The 21,030-nt window shown below is 35.7% G+C and overlaps 2 protein-coding genes and 1 non-coding gene across 3 annotated transcripts in view; 1 reads left to right on the top strand and 2 right to left on the bottom strand.

Annotated features, from left to right (window-relative positions):
• LOC113509749 (uncharacterized) overlaps nucleotides 1–21,030 on the top strand; it is a 159,077-nt gene that overhangs the window by 58,557 nt on the left and 79,490 nt on the right. The window lies entirely within an intron of this gene.
• LOC113517147 (aminoacylase-1-like) lies at nucleotides 1,050–18,810 on the bottom strand. The gene is made up of 9 exons (XM_052899313.1): nucleotides 18,651–18,810; nucleotides 15,168–15,337; nucleotides 14,367–14,535; nucleotides 11,779–11,925; nucleotides 9,956–10,026; nucleotides 5,675–5,791; nucleotides 3,268–3,363; nucleotides 2,407–2,540; nucleotides 1,050–1,274 (listed from the first exon to the last, which is right to left on the bottom strand). Exons 1-9 carry the CDS (start codon nucleotides 18,736–18,738, stop codon nucleotides 1,067–1,069), a joined length of 1,200 nt encoding a protein of 399 aa, XP_052755273.1. The 5' UTR covers nucleotides 18,739–18,810; the 3' UTR covers nucleotides 1,050–1,066.
• Nucleotides 6,955–7,038, bottom strand: Trnal-cag (transfer RNA leucine (anticodon CAG)). The gene has a single exon. It is a non-coding gene; the product is annotated as a tRNA-Leu (tRNA).

Genomic DNA, 21,030 nt, shown 5'->3' with positions numbered 1-21,030 from the left:
ACATTTCAATTTCGACACGTGGAAGACATAACAATTATAACACAATAAAAAAATTTGATTAGAATTATTTTGTTAAATTCCGCTACCATTAGTATGTGTGTGACTGCTAACACTCGAAGATTGATCACCATTATTACTACTAGATGTTCTACAACCTTTCATGTTAGGACTCAATATCCGATTGCCATTTCGTCTACGCACGTTTTGCGACACGTGTTTACCTTTAAATAAGGCGTCGTCAGGTAATTTATTAGATTGCTGTTCGAAGCCTAGCGTTAACCGTTTGGCAAATAATAACACTAACATTTCGCAGCTTGGGTGCCCTTCTCAGGAATTACTATGTTGATAAATTAAAACATTCAGTAGTTTTTGAGATTATCGCGAACATACAGACAGACAGACAGACGCGGTAAGGGATTTTGTTTTATAATATGTAGTGATATAAGTATTTTATTGTCATTGATATTACCATATTCATATTCGATATGGATGTAAATTGCCGTATGGTCCTGGCATAGAATAGGCCACCCCTTCATTTCCCGTGGGTGTTATAAGAATCGACTAAGGGAGGGCAAGGAATGGGCAGCAACATCCTACTTATAACATCTCTAAAGCCTAACTGCGGTTGCCAATCCGTTTGTAAAGCGTGGCAACTATTAGCAAAATCCCCCCAGGGGGAGGTTTATGTTCAGCAGTGGACAGTTAAAGGCTGATATGTTAATAATGGCGATAGTTACATTTCTGTTTTGCCAAAGGTTGACTGGAAGAGAATGCTATATAGTATTAAGTTTTTTAATAGACTTAGAATGGCAAACAAGCTGACGGTCCACCTGATGGAAAGTGGGAACTGTCCGTGGACATAATAGAGTATACTGTTTCGCCCATGATACCCCCCATACGTTGCCATTCCTAAGGACTCAGGTGTTATTCCTCTGTACTCAGTAAATTCACGCCTTTTGTACCGGACTTTTTTTTGTAATATGATTAATAAAGAATAAATAAATAAATGGATAGATGTAAAATTATTTGCCTATAATTGAAAGATCAAATGCATTCAACAGACATTTTAATTTAAGTTAGCAATTGCGGGTATAAGAGATTCGTAAACGGTGATGCCGTGTAGGAAAGTCTCCACGCGTAAGCTTTCGTTATGCTGGTGAAGTTCCAATGGGGTTCTCGTGATTGGGGAAAGACCCAGAGCTGGGATGCCAACTTCGCGGATGAACCGGCTGTCGGTTCCACCGGGGAATGTGCGGATCTTGATAGGCAGTTTCCTGAAAAATATTATAGGTTTTTTTTTTTATACAACTTAGAATGGCAAACAAGCTGACGGCCCAACTAATGGAAAGTAGTAACCGTCGTCTATAGACATGAGCAATACCATGGACATAACAGGGTATACTGTTTCGCCCATGATACCCCCCATGTGGTCCATTCCTGAGGACTCAGGTGTTATTCCTCTGTACCCAGTAAATTCACGCCATATCCCACCCTTCAAACCAAAACACAGCCATGCAAACATAACTGCTTCACGGTTGAAACACGAATGGGACAGAGGTACCCAAGCAATCGTCTTTTGTACAAAGTCTCCCTCTGGTAAAGGTTATATACAAGTCAGGACTTCTTTTACGGGTCTTTCTTGTATCAAGCAGTTAAACCATCAATATACCATGTTTGTGAACTATATGACTACTTATTTTCTGCTTACTATTTCGATTTATGGTATTGCTTTTTGCTTCATTATAATTGTTTTGATTATTTTTTTAATACATTCTATTTGCGACATATTTACTAATCGGGATAAAAGTAGCCTATCCTCTATCCTGATCCCATATAGTACGCGTATACTAAATTTCATAGAGATTGGTTCAGCCGTTTAGGTGTTATAAGGTAACAAACAAACAAACTCCCTTTTACATTTATAATATAATAATAATTTATAATAAGCATTTATATACGGTAATCTAATTGTGTTTATTTATTTAAGACAACTTGGATCTATTTTTGTTGTTAAGTGTATTGAAGAAGGGCCAAATTAAAAGTACCCGTAACCGGCGAGCGTGTATGGAAACACTGATGAATGTGAAAGAAGCGAAAGAGGTTTGTTTGAATCGAAGCATTTGGCGTTCCATTGTTTCTGCCTACCCTAATGGGAGACAGGCGTGACAGATATGTGTGTATGTATGTATTGAAAAAACTATGTTAATACTTAATTACTAATAATGATTTAGTCTTCTGGGCAAACATTCTCACGAGAGAACTATCTAATATTAGTGAGTTTTTACTACAGTAATTTTTTACCATCAGACAGGCTGTATGCTTGTTTGTTACATTCATGTCATAAAAAAATTTTATTATGTGGCACTAGTAATTATTATGTGGTAAACAATATTATATGCTACTTACAACTTGTCGAAAGCACCCTTAAATGCAGCCCAATAAGGATTGGAATCGTCTGTCTTGGTTGGAGCCACGTAGGGATCTTTTTGATCGAATGTATAATATACACCTTCTCCGGCCTCGGTGCACCAGCGTTTGATCTGATAAATAAAAATAAAGGACACTTGTATTTACGTCGTTTATAAATTACGTTGAGCTCATTTCTTAGACGCGTTCCGGATCAAAGTTACGCGTAGGTAGGTTCCAAGAAATCATACTAAAACATTTCTCATTAAATTTCCCTTCTGTTTAGTAACTGAGTACCTCGTAGATGTAGATAGATAGATACTCTTTATTGTTTCCTCCAAAAGATTACAGTAGTAAACTTATTATAAATATAAATAATTACAAGAAATAATCACAATGAGAAAACAATGGGCGACCTTATCGCTAAAAGCGATGTATTAATGATTTGGTGGATTCAAAGATGTAGATATAGTTTCGATAGATTTTTTTTTTTAAGTAACCGTCGCCTATACATATGAGCAGCATCATGTACATAACAGAGTATACTGTTTCGCCCATGATACCCCCCATGCGTTGCCATTCCTGAGGATGCAGGTGTTATTCCTCTGTACTCTGTAAATTCACGCCATATCCTACCCTTCAAACCGAAACACAGCCATGCAAACACAACAGCTTCACGGTAGAAACACGAATGAGACAGAGGTACCTAAGCAATCGACTTTTGTACAAAGTGTCTCTCTGGTAAATTAACGCGCAATTTTTAAATATAACATTATCAATGTGAAGTAAAAAAATTTGTTAAATTTTGCTTCCCTAATAAGTATTTCAAATGTAATAAAGAAGTTATAATTATATTAATACCATATCTTCGAATTCCTGTAGATTGACAGACGTGGCTATACGTATATCGAAGCTGACTGATAGTTTCTCTGGCACCACGTTGTTCTGGATTCCGCCCTGTCAATAACGATATTAATTAATCACTTGTCAATGATGAGCCAAATGGCAACTTTGTATCTAGTCTGTGACCGAATTATCGAGATCATTCTAACCACAGATAATATAATACTGTGCTAGTAGTCTAAATATAGATAGATGATACCCCACTAGATGGCGCGATGATCTCAAATACATTGCCGGAAGTCATTGGATGCAGATGTCTCACGAGTGTTCCCTATGGCAGTCTATAGGGGAGGCCTATGTTCAGCAGTGGACAGAAAATGGTGATTCCAAAGATAGTGAGTCTTGTGTGATTATCTGTCAATTTTCTAAGAGAATTAGAAAATTTTCATTAATTTCGAATGGTATTTTCAAACGATTCGGTTTCTGGTTGAGTCAGTTTAGAAACAAACTTTTGTAAATTTTTTCTTGATGTATTATATTTTTTGTAGATGTATGATGCCTGGTTCCTCATTACACACGGTATCTTAGCTTGAGGGCTAGGCAATTGGTGTAAATATATGATACTTATTGTTATTATATAAACTGCTCTACAATGAAATAAATCGTTCAATAAGTATGATTGAATGCATGAAAACTCTTTATTTTTCCCTTTAAAGAATGATACAATATATTTTTTAAATTATTACTGATGTTTCAGATTTTAATGTTAAAAATATACCTGCTTGGTAAGTCTTATACCAAAACATAAGTAAAATAAAATATAAGTAGTAAAAAGTGATAAAAAAACATGTTTTATAAGAGACGAAAATTTACACGATAGTTGAAAACTTTGATAGTTTACCTGAGCCGTGAATTAATTTCCGAAATTTCGGGGTTAAAAACATATCTGCTTGGAAACTCTTATACCAAAACAAAAGTAAAATTAAATATAACTAGTAAAAGTGATAAAAAAAAAATATGTTTTATAAGAGACGAAAATTTACGCGATAGTTTAGGTAAACTATAATAGTTTACCTGATCCATGAATTATTTTCTGAAATTTCGCGGTCGAACGAAACACAAATTCGATATTGAAAATACATAATACACACCGTTTACAAATATTAAAAATGTTAAAATATCATTCCTTAGGACTATTATGGTAGGATTTATGACGAACGAAATGTTAACCTCCATTTACTGGGCCGATTTCGGTACGAACAAAAACGCGTAATTGAGCCCAAAAATTCAGAATTTCATTTCATGATAGACCCCCGGAATTATTTCGTCGTTTAGACCAGGTTACACTGCTCGTGATCACGAGTAGACAAGTATTCAAGTAAATATTAATAGTTTAACTAAATGATCGCGTTATTCTGGCCTCTTATAAAAGAAAGTCTAAAAGTTAATATGTGACTATTTTAATAACATAAAGAAAACTATTACAATATCTTAATTTACAAAAAAAAAAAAAACATAACAAAAAGATCCCACAAAAAAACTAACTTCAAATGTGACGAAACCACTTTTTTTTGCGATCTAAAAACTATTGAACAGATTTTGATCAAATTTCTATGAGTTCAATGTAAGTAAGTTTATCCTTTCTGATAAAAAAGTTCTAAATCGGTTTAGAAATAACGAAGTTATGGGGTGAAAAACATAAAAAAATATATAACCGAATTTATAACCTTTTTTTTGAAGTCAGTTAAAAAAGGTGCATCGTGCATAATATTTTCACGAAAGACCATTTACAAAGTAGACAAAGAGAACAGAATGGGGAAAAAGGACTTTTGGATGAGGTTGTTTCTACACACACCATAAGGGGACTGACATTTTATATTTCATATCACATAACTCATTAGTGGGGGGGGGGAAGGGATTGTTAGTAATGGAGACTGGGAATCCCATTGCTAGCAATATACCCTATCAGGTCGACCTCCTCGCAGTTCTCCCTGGAAACTATCATGGTTCATTCCTGATGAATTCATCATGATAGGCTAACTGGCCTGTTTTCATTCTCCTCTATCACCCTTCACTGGTGCTCTGCCAGCGTATCCCGTTAGCGCAGGCGGGGTTATCATACCATTTTCACCCATAAAAAACTCATTACGTGGGGGGAAAGGGATTGTTAGTAATGGGGTCTAATTGATCCATTACTAGCAATATACCCTATCAGGTCGACCTCCACGTGGTTCCCCCTGGAAACTATTGGAAACTATTGTGTAATTCCAGTGGGATTCGTCACGATGGGCTAACTGACCTGCCTTTTCATCCTCACCTGTCATCCTTCACTGGTGCCCTGCCGGTGCATGCCGATAGCGCGGGTAGGGTTACTATTACATTATCACTCATTAAAAAAAAAAAACTTATCACGTGATATACTTACATGAAGCATGGTGAGGTTGACAGTAGTGACGTCACCCACGGTCAGTTCAGGATTCTTCTCCAGTTTGACTTTTGACTCCTTGCGCAGGTCCATGAACTTGTCTATTATATACCTGATCTGGAGAATGAATGATTTATTAACGTATGGTAGAGTTTTCTGAACCTCAGACCAGTACATAGATAAGTAAATAAATTATGTCATTATTTTTTTGGTTGGTTGGTACGCAATTTTGTCTTTTTTTTTATACAACTTAGAATGGCAAACAAGCTGACGGCCCACCTAATGGAAAGTGGTAACCGTCGCTTATAGACATGAGCAGTACCATGGACACAACAGAGTATACTGTTTCGTCCATGATACCCCCCATGCGTTGCCATTCCTGAGAACTCAGGTGTTATTCCTATGTACCCAGTAAATTCACGCCATACCCCACCCTTCAAACTGAAACACAGCCATGCAAACACAACTGCTTCATGGTTGAAACACGAATAGGACAGAGGTACCCAAGCAATCGACTTTTGTACAAAGTCTCCCAGTCTGTCAAAAACATTTAATTAAAATTTAGTACATAGAAGAACCATGTAGTTGAATGATATAGCCTTATTAACATTATAAATGGCCATGTGGTTCCGGCATAGAATGGGCTAACTCACCTTTTCCCGTAAGTGTCGTAAGAGGCAACTAAGAAAATTTAATGGTCGACGGATGGGCAGCAGCGTCTCTCTTAAAACATCACCAAAGCCTATCTGCGGTTGCCAATCCTGCTGCCAAGCATGGCAACTACTAGCAAAACTCTCCAATTGGAGGAGGAGGTAAGTTTGTTTGTATGTTACTTCTTGGCGTCTTGACAACTCAATTAATAGCTAATTTGTTTTACGTACTAGTAATATTCGGTATTAAAAAGAATAAAGGTCGCTTTTAATCTTACTAAATCAAATTATCTCGACTACATAGACAAAGTCACGGGTAAAGACTAGTAAAAATTTTGTTTTATATAAGTAGTTTCCTCTCACTTCTAAATTCAATTCTCAATTATAGGGATTTAGAATTGATCCAAATTTTTATCAAGAGCCAATAATTTCCAGTATGAATATGTGGTATAAGTTCTATATAATTCACGCGGGGAAAGTCGTACGTTAAAGCTTGTTTTATTAGAAACTGGAAAATAATAAAATAAATATGAACTTTCGCATATGATATTCTTTTTTTTTTATTTATAATATAATCTTAATATAATGTTAACTATTAAAAGTAGATTTTTTTGTAACAAAAAGCGATCCTGTCAGAAGTGGGATTCGAACCCACGCCCAGAGAACTGGACTGCGACCTGAACGCAGCGCCTTAGACCGCTCGGCCATCCTGACTTATAGAGACGATACGAAATATCGAATTGGAACGCCCAAGTCTCTATTAATAGCGTTGATAACGACATATAAAAAATATTTCTGGACAATTGGCTAAACATATACATTTGTACTGTTTGTTATCAGTTATTTATTTAAATAATATTATTTTAACATTAGATATTAACAAAGAAAAGGAATAAAAACTTAGGATTAAATAGAATGGTTTATGCTCATTGTAACGGAGGAATCGAAACAAGAAAAGAAATAAAAACGAGACTAAAAACGTTTTTTACTTTCTGAAACAAAAGTTATATAATTATTCAACTCCCACTATCAGCATTTTAAAATACAAATTTTACGTGTATTATTTACTTTTTGTATACAAGAGCAAAAATTAGTTTGAAAAACTTATTATTTCAAACTGTTTGCGTATACCCACATTTTTATAATCATTATAATTAAATTATGTGCATAATTAAGTTACTTGGTAAACAAGATGAAACTTAGTTTAATTAAATTTAGCTATGTAGGGAAACTAAGTAAAAGATTTGACTTCGCTTAGCAGGGAGTATTTTACCAAATTAAATTTCACTTGACCTTATACAGTGTCAACGTAACGAAATATTAAAATAAATAGGTCAACTCAGTAACACTATGTTGCTACAGTTACTTATTGTACTTACTTAGTTTATTGTTCAGTTATATACCTTTTTTTAGCTATTTAAGTGTTATTTTTAAGTTTCTTCGTTGCCTGCTTCTAACTATGTAGTCTCCGTATATCATTCCCACTATAAGCCTTTATGAATTCGGTCTTATATTGTATTCTATATTTAAATAATAATTACGTACCTAATACCTTAATAAAATTTCAGCCATTTCAACTGATCGATTATTTTATGGCATTTTATATCTAATTTTTTAAATTGATATAACTCTTTTATTTATGAACCGATTGAAATAAAATAAACACTATAATATGTGAAGTGCAGCAAACTGCAATGCATTAGTGAAAACGGTATTTAAATTGGTTGAGCCGTTTCTGAGATTAGCGTGTCTCAGAAACAGACAAAAATTCTTGGATTCTATTGCGTTCATAACACCCCCCCCACCCCTCCCAAAGTCTAAGAGGTTATTGGTATTTTTATATTTAATATTCAATAATTTAATGCATTAATCATTAAACTCTCATCCAATCGTACCAATTATATGTACATTTACATAAATAAAGCATTGGAATTTTTAAAAAGAAAATATTGTTTCAGGAACACATAAAATGTCTAAATGTGATAATAACTCTCGAACTTTCCATACTAACCGCGCGGCTACGTGATCTATTTAACATGATAGATGTAAAAATAATTTAAATACTTCTTCTTTTGAGATATATTTTATTAAAATTTACTCACTTTAAACCCAGTTCTTCATGATACCGTTTAACTTTCTTTAAGGAAAATAGTCATAATACGACAGTTTATTTTAAATATTTATAATATTTATATATAATATAATAATTTAGAAGTTTTAAGGATGTTTTTCATTGTATTTTTTTTTCAATTTACATCCAGAGATAATGGATTTAACCGTATACGTTAGCAATAACCATTAATGTAGATACGTATGGTAGATTGGTTACAATTACCATACTACCTGCACGGTTAACTTTGGCATCCAGCCAAATGTCTGATTAAAGTTTATTGTTCTATCAAATTTACTATTTCTCACACATAATTATGTAAATAAATACATCGTTATTTTTGGTTATTATATAATATTAATAATAATTTATTTACCAGAGAGAGACTTTCGACAAAAGTATTTTGCTTGGGCATGTCTCTCTCATTCGTGTTTCTACCGTGGAACAGTTGTGTTTGCATGGCTGTGTTTCGGTTTGAAGGGTTTTTAATGGGTGATAATGGAATGGTAGCCCCACCTGCGCTATCGGTATACACTGGCGGGGCACCAGTGAAGGATGTTAGGTGAGGATGAAGCAAGTTAATTAGCCCACCGTGACGAATTCAACAAGAATTGTTCACGATGGTTTCCAGGGGGAACCACGTGGAGGTCGACATGATAGGGCATATTGCTAGTAATGGAACTGTCAAACTCCATCGGTAATAATTCCTCCCCCCCCCCCCCCGGTTTGAAGGGTGTAGAGGAATAACACCTGAGTCCTCAGGAATGGCAACGCATGGGCGCTATCATGGTCGAAATAGTACTCTGTTATGTCTATGATACTGCTTTTGTCTATAGGCGACGGTTACCACTTTCAGCTTGTTTGCCATTCTAAGTTGCATAGAAAAGACTTTTTAACCTTGTCAGTGAATATATTTTAGTCATGCGAACGAAGTCGCATAACTAAAAGCAAGTTGGATATAATTAAGAACAGTATCTAAGTACTTATAACGTAATCTGAGGGCCTACCATGAAATGATTTACGAAATTTCGGGCGCGAACGAAACAAAAATATGATGTTAAAATTACATAATACATACCGTTCATCAGAGGGAGACTTTGTACAAAAGTCGATGGCTTGGGTACCTCTGTCCCATTCGTGTTTCAACCGTGAAGCAGTTGTGTTTGCATGGCTGTGTTTCGGTTTGAAGGGAGGGATATGGCGTGAATTTACTGGGTACAGTATACTCTGTTATGTCCATGGTACTGCTCATGTCTATAGGCGACGGTTACCACTTTCCTTTAGGTGGGCCGTCAGCTTGTTTGCCATTCTAAGTTGTATAAAAAAAACCGTTTACAAATATTAAAATATCATTCCTTTTAGACTTTTATTATAGGATTTACGACGAATGAAATGTTAAGCTCCATTTATTGGACCGATTACGGTGTGAACAATAACACGAAATTGTCTCCGAAAATTCGAAATTTCATTTCATGGTAGACCCCCAGTTCGTAACATATATAAAATATATATAATATTTACCTTTTCTCCATTGTTGTCTGGAAGCAGTAGCGAGCCATGTCCGGACTTGCCGGGACAGATTACGGTCATATCTAAGGAAAACCATTATCGGTAACTAGCTTTCACCTGCGACTTTATCCGTGTGGTCGGGACATATTTACTGACCGCGGTAGAGAGTAGCCTCCATTCGGAAATACGGATTGTGGTCACCCATCCTAGTTGGAACCATGGCTAGGGTTGCTTAACTTGCATTATCGCTACGACCTCTAAGCAATCATTCACTCCTTATTGTATTATATACTTAAATGATAACTACGTACCTAATACCTTTATATAGTTTCAGGCCAATTTAACTGATCGGTTATTTTATAGCATTTTATAGGTAATCCTTTAGATTGATGTAAGTTTTTTATTTATGAACCGATTGAAATAAAGCAAACACTAAATCTTAAGTGAAGCAAACTGCAACGCAATAGGAAAAATCGCATTCAAATCGGTTAAGCCGTTTCTGAGATGAGCAAGCACAAACGTACAGACAAGCAGACAAAAATTCTAAATACCTTTGTTTTGGGTTTTATTGCGTTAATAAAGCAAGATGGATGGGATGGAGAAGGGCATAGGCTACTTTTTAATCTATCACGCGCGGATGAAGTCGCGGGTATAAACTAGTATTATACAAATATATATCGTATTATTTATAAAATATTGTCTTAACTCAAAATTGTCAAAGAGAGAAAATAATCAAAAGAAATGCTAACTTAAAACAGAGTAGTTTTTACAGTATTATAGAATACATTAAAAGAAAATATATTGTTTTCTTAAAGAATACAAGATTTAAGGGAAAGAAGTGGGTTATTTTTTTTATTACTAATACTTTTTTTCAAATTTATTCATTACTGCAGCGGCCAGCAACTGAGGTAATGATGGACGAACGGCCAAATGTGGGCCGAGGGGTAGCCGAGGCACACATACGTGAGTCCATCAATGCCTAATTGTGGCCAAGACATGTATAGTACTTTTCTCAAACAATGCGCGGAAATCAAAAACACAATTTTACTTTTTAAGTTCAATGAACAATTATAGTTTTTCACGCGCCATAGTATTCCTTTGTTTTTTTTTTCCAATAAACAGCTTTCTATTTGCAAGCCAGTTCGAAATTCAAATAAAACCTTTTATTAGTTACCTCTTTGGTAGCCATGTTTCGAAATAAAATGTCATTCCATTTTTAAATTACAGGATAGATATGAGTTTACATAGTAATTTATCTGGCCGCAAAACACGACAGATATGGATTTTCGTACAACTTTTGCCGGCCGCTGCCCGCAATGTATCTGGCCAGTACAGCAATTTTGATTTATCTCGAAGAAGATTGTCAAAATAATGCTCACGTTTCCAAGCATGTTTGAGAAAAATATATATAATACTATTTATTTTTATAAGAATTTGATAAATAAATGAATGAATGAGTATACTTTATCTGCATTATATAATATAGTGAGTAAGCAAGACAATAAATAAATGTAACGATACAGTTGTATAAGTACAGTAAGGCGGTCTTATTGCTGAAAGCAATCTTTTCAAGACAACCTTAAATTTAAATCCTTGCTGAATATTATAAATGTGAAATTGAGTTTGTTTGTTTGTTACCACTCTGTGCCTTAACGGTTCAACCAATTGTCATAAAATTTAGAATATACAGTATTTTGGGCGAAGAAGGACATAAGCTACTATTTATCCTGGGACTAATATACCCTAAGATACATTATCCCAGTCACGGATATAGTTGCATGTAAAAACTATCTAACTTCTATTCTCTTCTTCTATTTCTGTTCTATCTAACTTACGCCAGATGCTCCTCTCAGAGTTGTAGACCAGGTAATCATCAGTGGGATTCGCCATACCCTCGTCCAGAGCGAAGCCCACGTTCAGCTTCCTAAACTGTTCGGTTTTCACGAACTCGCCCATACCTTTGGCACCGCCAATCTCCTCATCTGTTACCATAAATAGTATTACTAAATTAATAAACGGGACATAACTAATTACTCGAACGTTTTGTTTTTTTTTTATGCAACTTATAATGGCAAACAAGCTTACGGCCCACCTGATGAGTGGTAAGCGTCGCCTATAGACATGACCAGTACCATGAACATAACGGACATGCGTTGCCTTTCCTGAGGACTCAGGTATTATTCCTCAATACCCTGTAAATTGACTGCCATATCCCACTCTACAAACCGAAACACAGCCATGCAAACACAACTGCTTTACGGTTGAAACACGAATGGGACAGAGGTGCTCAAGCAAACGACTTTTATCCAAAGTTTTCCTCTGGTGTTTATAAGACACATTCTTGAGATAAGGAGTTTCTTTTATTATTAATTAAGAATTTCACAAAAAAAAAAACAACTTCAATTGTTGCAAAACCAAGTCTTTTGATTTGATGTTTTACGAACGACATTGCTGTCCATCCTCTGACCATTACGACAGTAGTCTCTTACGACACCCACGGGAAAGGCAGGCGTGGTCCATTCTATACCGGGACCACACGGCATAACTCCCGTATCAGTCCCGTTTATATTTTGTCACCGTTAAACTCGCAGTTTTTTGCGAAGTACTATTTTAATATACCATAATTGTTACATAGAGAAACAAATAAATTAGATATATAAATAGATAGATAGATAATTTATTTGCATTGCAGTACACAAATAACAACAGACATAGATAGACATGCACAGTGAAAAAAGATAAAAGAATGCATATACAATACAAAAAATATAAAATAAAATGCATAAAAGAAGTAACAATTTTTCCCTTCATGCGTGTGCTACAGTAACACAAAATGGTCACAACTCAGCTTATTGGTTTGCCCTCAAAAGAAGGAAACACTGATATCCTGTTGTGGCCAAAAGCTATTAGTCATATAAGTATTTTGTAAATGTCTTACATCGAATATTTCTTAAAACAAGAGATATTGTTAACCAAGTTAACAAATTTGTATTCAATATCTGATACAAAGCGACCGAAAATTATAAATAATGTCCCTGTACTACACTACATAAGACCCTCGTGGGATACGAGAGTACGCAATACGTAGAAATAAAATAAGTACCTACTCTTCTTGGGCTTGAATTTTATCTACAGAACAAATAGACATTGATTTTTTTATATAACAAACGGCAAACAAGCATACAGCCCGTCTGATGATAAACGGTAAAAGGTTATAAGGAGATTTTATGTCAGTAATAAAATGGGTAAAAAAGATGCTCGATAAATGAATGGCATAAAAATAAACAATGATTACAAATATAGTAATTGATTTGTACTCTTACTTTAAAATAATAGACTTTCTCTTGGATTGAAGTCAATTATTTCATGCAAATCAAAAATTCTCAATTATTAAAATAATAAATTAATATAAAATGTATTAAGACACTTTCATTGCGCAATTGTGTAAAATATTTACGTTTACAAAACAACTAAAAATACTTGTTTATATAATAACCCAGTTTTTGGGAATCATAAAATATAATTGGTTGAGAATTAAAAAAAAAATAGCTTTCGGGAATCTTTAAATGTACTTTATTTAGTTGAAAATTAAAAAAATTAACTAATCAAAACGGTGACTTAATTAATATTATTATTTGACTTCGTTCTCGACTAATATCTTTCTCACTTCGGCTTTCTCACACAACTCGTCCTAAAAATCATATTTAATAATATTTTATTTTAACAGGTAAGAAATTTTTACATGAGCGTAGCAATTATGTATGAATGCATTTATATAATTGAAAATATATAATAAAATTAGCCATTAGTATTTTTATTCATATACAGCACGGAATTCGCATTTCCCCATGTTTTAGATACTAAATTATAATAGATTATCATAAGATTATTAATTTCAAAGTGACAACGTAATGAATTTGTTCAATTAATATTAAAAGCGTAATGGCGAATTAAGATTTATGCCGCCAAGTCGCTATTTTCCTATTTATAAATTTTGGTAGTATTAAAATGAAGCGATCATAAGATGAAAAAGCGGCAACTGTTATCTAAAGACATAAATTTCATGGACATACTATCATCATCATCATTTCAGCCATTATTCGTCCACTGCTGGACATAGGTCTCCCCCATAGACTGCTATAAGGAACGGTCCTGAGCCACTTGCATCCACTGATTTCCTGTAGTGTAGATGCGGATATATTATGCTATATGCTTTTTGTTTTGTTGTTACACAAGACTTGCTACACCAAATTCGATATGGTTTCCACAGTTACATTCCTGAAGGCCTAACCTAAAAACCAGTATATGTTTTACCATAATACACCAATCAAGAAATGGTTTATTTTATTGGTTTTCCTATTTGTGAAACCACGAAAACGAAGTAACGTGCAAATACTAGTATATAATAAATATAAATACCTACCAGGTACAAACGACAGATGTACAGTCCTGTTGAGCCTGGTGCCTTTGTTTTTCAGCCGCTTCAGCGCTTCAATGTACATAATACCAACGGACTTCATATCTTGAACGCCGCGCGCGTATATCACTCCGTCTACAATGCGCGCCTCAAATGGCGGATATGTCCAACTTTTCTGAAGATTAATATAGTTTAATTCACATAATGTACGGGGGATTTTATCTTTTTGTACTGGATGTATATTTCAGGGATATCCTTTTTTATACTACTATGGTAGCAGTCAAGTACACGACCCGTCTGATGGTAAACAGTCTGATGGTACAGTACTGATGGTACGTAGTCTTATAAGGACAGATTATTAGAAAAATTATTTAAATTTAGTTTCTAATCATCATCACAATTCACCTTTTAATACAATAATGGAATAGTGACCCCGCCTGTTCTATGGGTATGGCGAGTGAAGGATAGTAAGGATTAAGTCAATTAACTAAGGTGGTTTATAGAATGGAACGCGCTGGTGCTATATAGCAAACGAGCATGCGGCTCATCTAACGGTAAATGACTATAGCCGCCCATGACCACCCATAACACCAACGGCATTGCAAGGGTGCTGCTGGCCTTTTAAAAAGGAATATGTTCTATATGATCCCGCTAAAGATAGGTTTCTTCTAAGGTACGTAACTGAGCTTCAGCTCTTCGCTTTTAGTCATTACCAGGCAAAGAGTAAACACAGTCTTTTCACTTTGTCACAGATAGAGTATCCAAGATCTAACTTAAAACTTTTAATATAACAGCTAAGGTACATACTTCGAACACTGGAACCACGTCCATATGGGAGTTCAGTAGAATACTCGGCAGACCTGGGTCCAAGCCCTCCCAGGTCATAACCAGAACCGGTTTCTTGGGGACAGCTTCCACCACTTGTACTGGTAGTCCCAACTCTGATGCCTGCGCACGAAGATAGTTGAGACACTCATCTGAAAATAAAATAAATAAATAAGGACCGCACCAGTTTAAAAGTCTTTGAATTAAGATGTAAGTTGCCTGATTTCTCATTGTCAGGATGTTATGAGAAATCAGGCAACCAACATTTGAGGTCATAACTCAGAAAAGTGTACACCTAAATTGGTTTTACCAGCGAGAAGGGGTTATTAATAATGAATACATTTATCCATGATAATGACATGGTATCCCTGTCTGCGTAAACGGTATACGCTAGCTGGTCACCAGAGAGGATGACAGCGGCTCAGTAGGACCATCATAATAATAATAATAATAATAAGGACTGGCGAAAACCCGAAGTTTTGGGTACCTCTCAGCGGGAGGCCGTATGGAAAGAGAAGGAGTTGCACGGAAGGTTCTTCAAAGCCCTTCACGGGCCGTACGTAAACACGAAGACCTCCGTGCACTGGCTACAGTTCGGTGATCTCTTCGGAGAGACCGAGGGTTTTGTCTGTGCAATACAGGATCAGGTGGTTAAGACGAACAATTACCGAAAGCACATTCTGAAGGATGGCACTGAGGACATCTGTCGAGCATGTCGCCATCCCGGAGAGTCACTCAGACATGTGCTTTCGGGTTGTTCAGCTCTTGCCAACACTGAGTACTTGCACAGACACAACCAGGTAGCCAAAATACTCCATCAAGAGCTAGCTCTGAAGTACGGCCTCGCGAATGAGAGGTTGCCGTACTATAAGTATGAGCCCCAGCCGGTCTTCGAAAGCGACAGCGTAAGGCTCTACTGGGACCGATCCATCATCACGGACAGGACCGTTCTTGCGAACAAACCTGATATCGTGGTGATGGATCAATGTCACCATACCGCATGACGAGAACCTCGTGAAAGCCGAAACCGAGAAAAAGAGAAAATATCTCGACCTGGTTCACGAGGTGACCGAAATGTGGGGGGTGTCATCTACCGAAATCATCCCAATCGTTATGTCGGTGAACGGTCTTATCCCAACCAGTCTCGAACAACATCTCAGACGGTTGGGATTCAGAGGCGGTTCACTTCCGGGAAAGATGCAGAAAGTGGTGCTCTTAGATTCTGCCCGCATTGTACGCCGGTTTCTCTCCCTGGGGCCCTGAACCCCGGCCGACTGTGCTTCTGCCGGGGGTTAGTTGCCATCTCCTCTCCTTAAGAGGGGAGATGAGAATTTTAGTGAAATTTAAAAAATAATAATAATAAAATTTATTGCCATTCTTCACAAATTATAATGTACATAAATTAATTAATCAATATATTGTCCATTAATCGTATGCGCCTGGCAATAGGTACAAACTCAGCTTTTGCTGGACTGATGTTCGTTCAGCGCTGATTTTCAGTTTGCACCTACACGGGGCACCGTTTCATTATCATATATATATATTGATGTAGATATTACATAAAAAATAAAAGAAAACAATACAAAAACTAAAATAAACAAGTATAAAAACAATGAATAAATGAAAAAAAAAAATATAACAGAACAAGAATCCAATGTACTAAATTAGTGACAAGAAAAAAAAAAAAAATCCTTAATAGTGATATACAATTTTCGATGCACTACATTCGATGACGAGAGCCAGCTCCACGATCCGAGGGTTGCTTCCGCATAAGTAAAATCCTTTTCTTCATTAAGTTTTTAAAATGTAATGGTGTAATAATAATAATAATTATCGTATCAGCTTTTAACTGTCTACTGCTGAGCATAGGTCTTCTCCATAAGAAGGGTTTGTACCAGTAGTTGCCACGTTGGGAGGTGTGTTGGTAACCGTAGTTAGCCTTTGGCGATGTTTTAAGAGAGACGCTGCTGCCCATCCCTCGACTATTAAGTTCCCCTACTTGCATCTTACGAAACCCACGGGGAAGGAAGGGGTGGCCCATTCTATACCGGGATCATACGGCAACGTGACGAATTTACCTGTTTATTAACTACGATGGTTTCCAGGGGCAATTGCCAGAGGGGTCACCAGAGGGAGACTTTGTAAAGTCGATTGCTTGGGTACCTCTGTCCCATTCGTGTTTCTACCGTGAAGCAGTTATGTTTGCATGCCCGTGTTTCGGTTTGAAGGGTGGGATATGGCGTGAATTTACAGGGTACAGAGGAACAACACCTGACTCCTCAGGAATGGCAACGCATGGGGGGTATCATGGGCGAAACAGTATACTCTGTTATGTCCATGGTACTGCTCATGTCTATAGGCGACGGTTACTACTTTACATTAGGAGGGCTGTCAGCTTGTTTGCCATTCTGAGTTGTATAAAAAAAAATTGCGTGAAGAGGGATGTAATAATAATAATCCATTTAATAGAATATGCTACAACAAGATGACACTAGTAAATAAATTCCCATCATATTCGGCTGTTTTCAACGTACAAATATTTAAAAGTATATAAACTATTACAATAAGCACGAGCACAACACTATTTTCTAGACAATTACCAATTATATTATCATCGAAGCATTTGGCGTTCCATTGTTTCTGCCTACCCTAATGGGAGACAGGCGTGACAGATATGTATGTATGTATGTATTGATTGATGTTTTAACATACTATTATAATTTTATTATTATTAATTGAATAAATAATTGATGTGATGTCAAGTAACTTATATGTATGTATTAAATGTAATGTAACTTTTACCTAGCCAATAATGATTTTGCATGCTTTAGACTAGTGATTCTCAACCTTTTTTTTTTGTTGCGGCACATAATTAACGATTTCAAAATTTGGCGGCGCACAAAGAAAAAGATAAAAATTATTTACTCACTACAACACACTGCATAAATAGTTTATGACAAAATTTTTAAATATTTGCAAAATTTGGCGGCACACAAAAGTGCCGCGGCACAGTGGTTGAGAATCACTGCTTTAGACTATAAGGCGAACATTTGTACTTCACAATAGATCAGTATCTGTAAAAACAATGTTCTGGCAAATAAATAAATCTATCTATCTAAATGTCAAAACTAAAATTTAATTTAAATCGATCACAATTACAATGGTAGCATTCTTTTGTCGTTTAGAAATACATTAATAGAATAACATTTTTCTATAATCCATAAAAATACATGTTACTTGAAGTGCACTTTATTCAGACTGTATTCAGAAAAGTGACAATTTGTTATATTTACAAATACGGATCGCCATGCAGTATACATTATTGGCATAAACAGTTATTTTTTGTCTAGGATATTATATATATTTTGTTTTGCTATTACTTAGTGTCTAACTTGTTAAATGTAAGACAGTAAATTACTAGTAATAAGGCCCCCATAAACAAATAATTGTAATTAGTTTTCTTACCATAGTTAATATTAGGATGTACAGTGCGTATTCTCAAATAATTCTGTAGGTTGACGACGGCGGGGTCTTTTTCCTGATCAGTCGACATATTCACACTTAAAATTACTGTTACAATGTGTACAATAAGTGTTTCAATTATTTAAATCACTGGAGACTGTTGTATTTATATGTAAACATAACCGCAGAATAACGGGCCGTGGGAACATGGGCCGCCATAGATAATAGACAGATAAGGCCCTTTGTCTATTAATAATTATCAGACGCGGCCAAATTTTCCAGAACGTTAAGTTTGGATACCTATTCGTTCACGTCATAAGTCACACTGCTGTTTCGTTACTTGTATTTTTTTTTTATGAATGATAATAAAATGGTAACCCCGCATGCTATTGGTATACACTGGCGGGGTACCAGTGAGAGGTGATAGTGATAGTGATAGGTGAGGATGAAAAGGCAGGTCAGTTAGTCCATCGTGACGAATTCAACGATAAATTAGTCACGATAGTTTCCAAGGAGAACCACGTGGAGGTCGACCTGATATGGTATGTTGATAGCAATGGGTACTAACCTTCTCATTACTAACAATCTCTTCATTTTCAGTGTGTTATTTCAGTTCATATTTTGAATACGTAAAAATGGGTATTTACATAATTACATGGGCTTAGGCAAAAAAGTGTTAATTTTAGACGACCGTGTTTTAGGATAGACGCGTACCGAAATGGAACAGGGGTGGAATGTAACCCTTATTAAATTTGTACTTTACAATTTTTGTTCGATGGCTACCTTTTTTAATGACTAGCTTATTATCTCGTAGATATAGTCCTAGTCCTGGTACCGACGGATTTACGGACGACACGTATCTAAACCAACTAAAACACATATACATATAATGCGAGAAAGAGGAGTATAATCCCTAACAATGCTTCATTCTGGTCTGACCGCCGTGCGGTGCGATAATCTGTGAAGTTACCTCTTAACGAAACCCCGTTGGAGCCCGCTTCCGTTGAAGAGCAGCGCGTCGTTCAAGTTTCTCTCGAAACTCGGCAAGAATTTTTTGCCGATCTCAGAACAGTTTATGGGGATGATGCTGTGAAGGAACCAACCGTCCACAAGTGGCTAAAAAGATTCAGAGAGGGCCGAGAAAGCATCAAGAATTCGTCCCTCCAGGCCAGACAGTTGATGGAAAATTCTACGTCGATGTGCTCAGACGCCTCAAAGCTCGTGTGGCACGAGTTCGTCCAGAATTGGCGCGAGAGGGGCGTTGGATTCTTCACCACGACAATGCCCCTGCCCACACCTCTCTTGTTGTCCGTGAGTTTTTGAGTAAAAATTCCATTACGGTGACCGAACACCCCCACTATTCGCCGGATTTGGCCCCGTGTGACTTCTTCTTGTTCCCAAAAACCAAATTGGTACTTCGGGGGCGGCATTTGGGGGACATAAATGAGATAAAAAAAGCTACGACGGGGCAGCTGAGAAACCTACAACCAGAGGACTTTCAAGGAGCCTTCTCACAGTGGAAACGGCGTTGGCACAAGTGCATTATGTCACAGGGGGAGTACTTTGAAGGGGATAAAATTGATTTACCTGAATAATTGTAAAATAAAATTTTTAAAAAACTTTTATACGTACTTTCCGGACAAACCTCGTAATCTATAATCTATATGCAGATAATAAATTTTTGCATAAACCTTTTATAAAATTTTAATTGATTTAAAATAAGAAGCAAAGATGTATACGAAGCAGGTATACAGAGTTGTTTATGATATGTCAATTGTTGTCTGTAAAGGATAAAAAAGAACTATTCATTTTAATGGAACACAGTAATAAAATTTAAAAAAAATCTTACCCCTAATCCCTTAACTTATAAAGTTATCGCAGGTAAAGTGGAAAACAGAGAATATATTGTACCCAAAATTTTTATTTATTATGATAAAAGAACGAGAAAATATTTAGTTCCAAAATGTTATAATGTACTACCAAGAAATATAAGGTTATTAAATAATGTCACAATACAAATTTTAAAAGAAAAGTAAGAAAAAATAATTATGGATCAGTATTACATTCAATACTCAATTTGTTTGGTGAATGTTGTTCATAATGTATACTTAGTAATGATTGAGGACAGCACACACTATCTAAAATACAAGCAAGTGGATGGCAAATATTATGTTTCTGATATGAATACATGAGAGAATGTATGCATGTGTGTGTATGTATATATAATAATTATTTAAAAATATAGTACAGTATAAAGCTGTATGTACAAGAGCGCAGAGTTGCAGACAAACTGCAAAACACTTTCGCTGTTAATATAAGAATATGTATTGTATATGTAATTATTTATTTGAAATAAATAAATAAATAAAATTAAATAAATAAT

The sequence above is a fragment of the Galleria mellonella genome, unplaced genomic scaffold (genome assembly GCF_026898425.1).
Source record: "Galleria mellonella isolate WM207_F2 unplaced genomic scaffold, CSIRO_AGI_GalMel_v1 utg57, whole genome shotgun sequence".
Classification (NCBI taxonomy): domain Eukaryota; kingdom Metazoa; phylum Arthropoda; class Insecta; order Lepidoptera; family Pyralidae; genus Galleria; species Galleria mellonella.
This window is presented reverse-complemented; position numbering and strand designations above follow the sequence as displayed.